Source organism: Olea europaea, chromosome 1 (genome assembly GCF_002742605.1).
Source record: "Olea europaea var. sylvestris chromosome 1, O_europaea_v1, whole genome shotgun sequence".
Classification (NCBI taxonomy): domain Eukaryota; kingdom Viridiplantae; phylum Streptophyta; class Magnoliopsida; order Lamiales; family Oleaceae; genus Olea; species Olea europaea.
In genome coordinates this window covers 17278487-17283009 of record NC_036237.1, presented here as the reverse complement: position 1 = coordinate 17283009, position 4523 = coordinate 17278487, and the positions used below count along the sequence as shown (strand labels likewise).

The 4523-nt window shown below is 33.3% G+C and overlaps 1 protein-coding gene across 1 annotated transcript; it reads left to right on the top strand.

Moving 5' to 3' along the window:
- The first annotated feature begins 2343 nt into the window (after positions 1 to 2343).
- On the top strand, positions 2344 to 4133 carry LOC111405177 (phosphatidylinositol 4-kinase gamma 7-like). Its single transcript, XM_023033949.1, has 2 exons — positions 2344 to 2564; positions 3375 to 4133. The coding sequence occupies exon 2, from the start codon at positions 3513 to 3515 to the stop codon at positions 4131 to 4133; it is 621 nt and encodes a 206-aa protein (XP_022889717.1). The 5' UTR covers positions 2344 to 2564; positions 3375 to 3512.
- The last annotated feature ends 390 nt before the right edge of the window (positions 4134 to 4523 follow it).

The following is a 4523-nucleotide window of genomic DNA, read 5'->3' as shown; positions in this document are numbered from 1 at the left end:
TATTTTATTACAAGCTCCAAAACCATGCATGAAGTTTCAATATATTTATTAAGTATGATTTGTTGAGTTGAAAATTGAAATTATGAAAAATATTTTAATTTTTGCATTTCGAAAACTTGGAAGTTGTATAATTGTCTAATTGTAGGAGTTATTAATTAAATATTGTATTTTATAATTTTAGATGTTTAATATGTATAAATTTAATTATTAAATAATTTTTAAAAATGATTAAAAATATAAAATAATATTTTAAATAAGAAAACTTTTCTTTTATGCCTAATCCTCGCCTAAACTCACTTAAGCTCATAATACTTGAAACTTTGGCTCCACGCCTAACCATTTTTATTCTTTTTAGAACACTGATTGAAATACATATAAGTTGACTAATAAATCCAAACTATAACTTATTGGGCTATGTCCAATCGACATAACTCCATTTGTTCAATCATATGAGTCATAAAATAGTCTCACCTTACATTGAGGTAAACTTGAGCAACTAATCGAATTTACCCGAGGAGGGAATCGAGGGGAAATGTTGTCACTTCTCAGGATTAGTCAGGTAAAAATCAGACACCTAAGCATATATATATATATACAAATGCAAATTTGAGATAAACATGAATGAAATATCTGGATGAAGCAAATCGACCAATCCTGAATCTTCTAAACGTGTAGAGTCGGGTTGGGATAGAGTCGTGTCCAAATACCTTTTTTTACAAATCTTCTATACAAGACAATTCATTTAGCCCCTTATTGAGCCCTATTTTTCAAAAAATTATTTTTTTTCTCAAACTCATTTTCTATCACACGTTCTCCCATAAAATAATTTTACACTTAAATTTAAATATTTTTCTACTTTTTTACAATACATTCTCCAAAAAGTCACATTACAAAAACTATTTTCTCTATAAAATGGGAATCAAACACACCCTCAACAACCTCTACATAGAGCGTCAATTGATGAAAAAAATGCACGAAATGAAGATTAGTAATAATTTTGATGAATAATTACGTTTGCACGAAACAACTTTCGCTAAAAGGAAGAATCGTCTATTCACTTAAACTCTCTAGCCTATGTATATTAACAATTAAATGCAGAATTCTAAAATATCTTATTCGTCATTTGGTTTTGTATTATCTTGTTGGGAAGTGCTAGGGGTACAGGATAGGGGTTCATAACCCCTACTAAGTACTCACAAAATGAAGGATTGGTGGATTTTTCGGCAATTTTTTATACAAATGGGTCCCATACGGGACCCACCTGCTATGAGGGTCAGTAGGGATGAACCCATACCCTGATATAACAACAAAACTCTATCTTATGTGATATAATAATAAATCCATGTCAAAATTGATGCAAAAAAAGAAAAGAAAAGTATAACAAGACGAAAACTTACGTCCTATCTACTTCTCATTATTAAATATCATATTCAAAGCGTGTTTAAGTCCCATTTTTTTAAATTTTTTTTTATGAAAAATGCATTTTAGAATAGTAGATTGATGAAAACTGTGTGATTGAAAAATAAGATTTTTTTTTATTTATATATAATATTATTTTAATAAAAAATGTATGGTTAAAAAGAAAGAGAAAAATATATTTTGAAAAAATTGAGAATCAACACAAAGCTTCAATATAAGCAATTGCTTGATCCCTATTTCTTAAACTTTATTTTTTACCAAAATTTTCGATTACACATTCTATGTAATTCACAATTTTTATCAACTTTTAATTACATATTTTATTAACTTTTATCAAAATTAACTAAAATTCATTTAATTTTTTTTTTAGCAAAACCAATCGGGGAATCTATAAATGTCCTTTTATTCCCTCTAAAAGCTAATTAAAAAACAAAAAAAACAAAAAAGGAGAGAGAGTTTTATTTCGAATGTCCCACCACTCTTAACATTTGCCATTTGGACAACTTACAAAAGAAGACCTCAATTCAAATCTTGATCAACAATCTAGGACCAAATGTACGAACCACATCCTCTTTCGTACACCCGCGACGCACCGAGTCAAACCTCGTACTAACTCCAGGTGGAGGATATTTCTGTCCATTACATAACATAAAAATAGTATTGGTGCACAAGAAATAATAAAAACCGACCCCTGAGTCGCTGCCCAAACGACACGTCACCACCGAAGCATGTAACTCCATGTCATCTAGAATTTCAACGGCCAGGATCAACCCATCACTTTCACTCCGACGGCTAAAATTTGACATTCCGGAGTCTTCCAAATATACATAAAACACCCAGGGTAAGTTTAAGAGCGACAGCGCTTTACGCGTAATTTTAATAACTGTATAGGTTAAAGCAATAAATATAATGAAAACGCAGATATATATTCAGATAGATACATGCACATATAGAGAGAGAGAGAGAGACAGAGAGAGGGAGGGGAGAAGGTTTTGAGGAAGAAAGATAAAATCATAATCGTTAAACCTTCTGCTAATTCGAGATTCGGACAGTTAAATTGTTTGAAATTGTTTCAGACTTGTTTTCTTCCACGGTCGTGTTGTTACGCGGAAACAAAGCCGAAATCTTTCAGATCTGACCATCTGGTAAGCTAACTTTTCCAGTTCTTGGTACTATTTGCGAGTAAATTGATTATTGAAATAATTTGGTTAGTTTTGTTTTTTCAATGTTGTTTATTTAGTGAATGATTCATTAAATATTGGTGGCATAAAATGAGTGTCGAGTGATCAAAGTGGATTTTTTCCTATATAATCAAGATTAGGTTTGGCATTTATATGAAAAACGAGTGTATAACGACATCAATGTTATGAATAAAATCAAAGTAACAAGAACACATAAAATCAGTTTCTTTGAATTGAATATAATCTATGTGTATTACGATTTTTTACGTCTCAAGAATATGTTATAAATCAAAATTAAAAACCAGCCGGTGCTGGTCCTTTATTTGCTTTTCAAGATATCATGTAACATATAACAAATTCTATTATGCTTTTTAGTCTTGCAGAGTGTGTCCTGGAAAGGTAATTCAAGAAATATACTAATCGGTGTTTACATTTTGGTAGTTCTTGATAAAATGACATTTTGTTCTTTTGTAAATACTTGTAAAACACATTGCTTTTGATGTATATTTCTATTATCCTTCATGAACGAGAAATCTTGAATGGTTGGTGTCTGCTTTTGAATGTTTTAGGCTGGGAAGAATCTTTTCTCACTATTTTTGTTTCGGTACAGATTGTGGTATGTTGCTTTATATGAAACATCATATGGCTCTCTCCATGTAGTATCGTTAAAAATTCCTGTGGGCATTCATATATATCAGCTTGGGCTTTGTTTTGTTTTCTGGCATCATCGGTGGGTGGCCTTTAAGGTCCAGTTTTTCTGATTGATGGTTGTAGGATCAGATTTTTACTCATTTCAATTGCAATCAGCTTGTGAGTTTGGCGTTCAATTGAGATTACAGGAGAATCTCTCTTCTGCCGCCATCTATTTTGCCGCTTGCAAGAAAAACCATTATCGATATTACTCTTCTGTTCATGTCACGTAACTTGGATAGCCCTGTTCAGACCCAGATGGCCGTGGCAGTCTTCAAGAGTCCACTTGGAAGTGGAGAGTGCCACGGACCCAACAGGACAGAAGGGAAACCAGCTAGAAGGAGACGTGTTTTTGTACAGACTGAGATGGGCTGTGTGTTCGGGATGGAATTGGACCGGAGGGATAATGTACATACTGTGAAGCGGAGGTTGCAGATTGCCCTAAACTTTCCTACTGAGGAGAGTTCCTTGACATTCGGTGATATGGTGTTAAAGAATGACCTCAGTGCCATTCGGAATGATTCCCCTCTTCTTCTGACGCGGAACTTGATTCATAGAAGCTCATCAACTCCCTGTCTGTCGCCCACTGGAAGGGACATCCAACAGAGAGATCAGAGCGACCCAATAGAGATATTGGGGAACTCAACTTGCTTTGCTAAGATGAAACAACTTGTTAAGAAAATCGTCAAGGCAATGAAGTATGGGGTTGATCCCATCCCTGCACATGGTGGGCTTGGAGGGGCATATTATTTTAGAGATAGCAGAGGGGAGAGTGTTGCAATTGTAAAGCCAACAGATGAAGAACAATTTGCACGTGTAGAATTACTCTTTTTGATATCTTAGTTGTATTCTTCGAAGAATTATGTTATGGGTATGACATTGTTCATATCATGGTTCATAGCACACTCACGTACAAGGAGTGAATGATACAAACAACAATATCCTTCTTCAAAGGAGTGAGAAGGGGAACACTTCGTTGAGCTCTTGAACCTTTTCGAACCTTAATAGTCATTCTCTTATTGTTTTTTTTTTTTTAAATACCCTTTCGAAATTGTGACTTTTAGTGTATCTACATTTTTCAATGATAGCATGCCATCTAATTATGCCCTGTGAAATAAAGATAAGTTACTTTTATGTGTACCAATCGGAGACAAAAGCTAATTAGTAGCAGTACTTGTAAAGATTCCAATTTTGTGTAAAAAGTTATCTTCAAATTAAAGCTAGTTAACATAT

What these genes read in the sequence shown, in the direction of transcription:
- LOC111405177 (XM_023033949.1), top strand. Translation starts at nt 3,513, where the DNA reads ATGTCACGTAACTTGGATAGCCCTGTTCAGACCCAGATGGCCGTGGCA.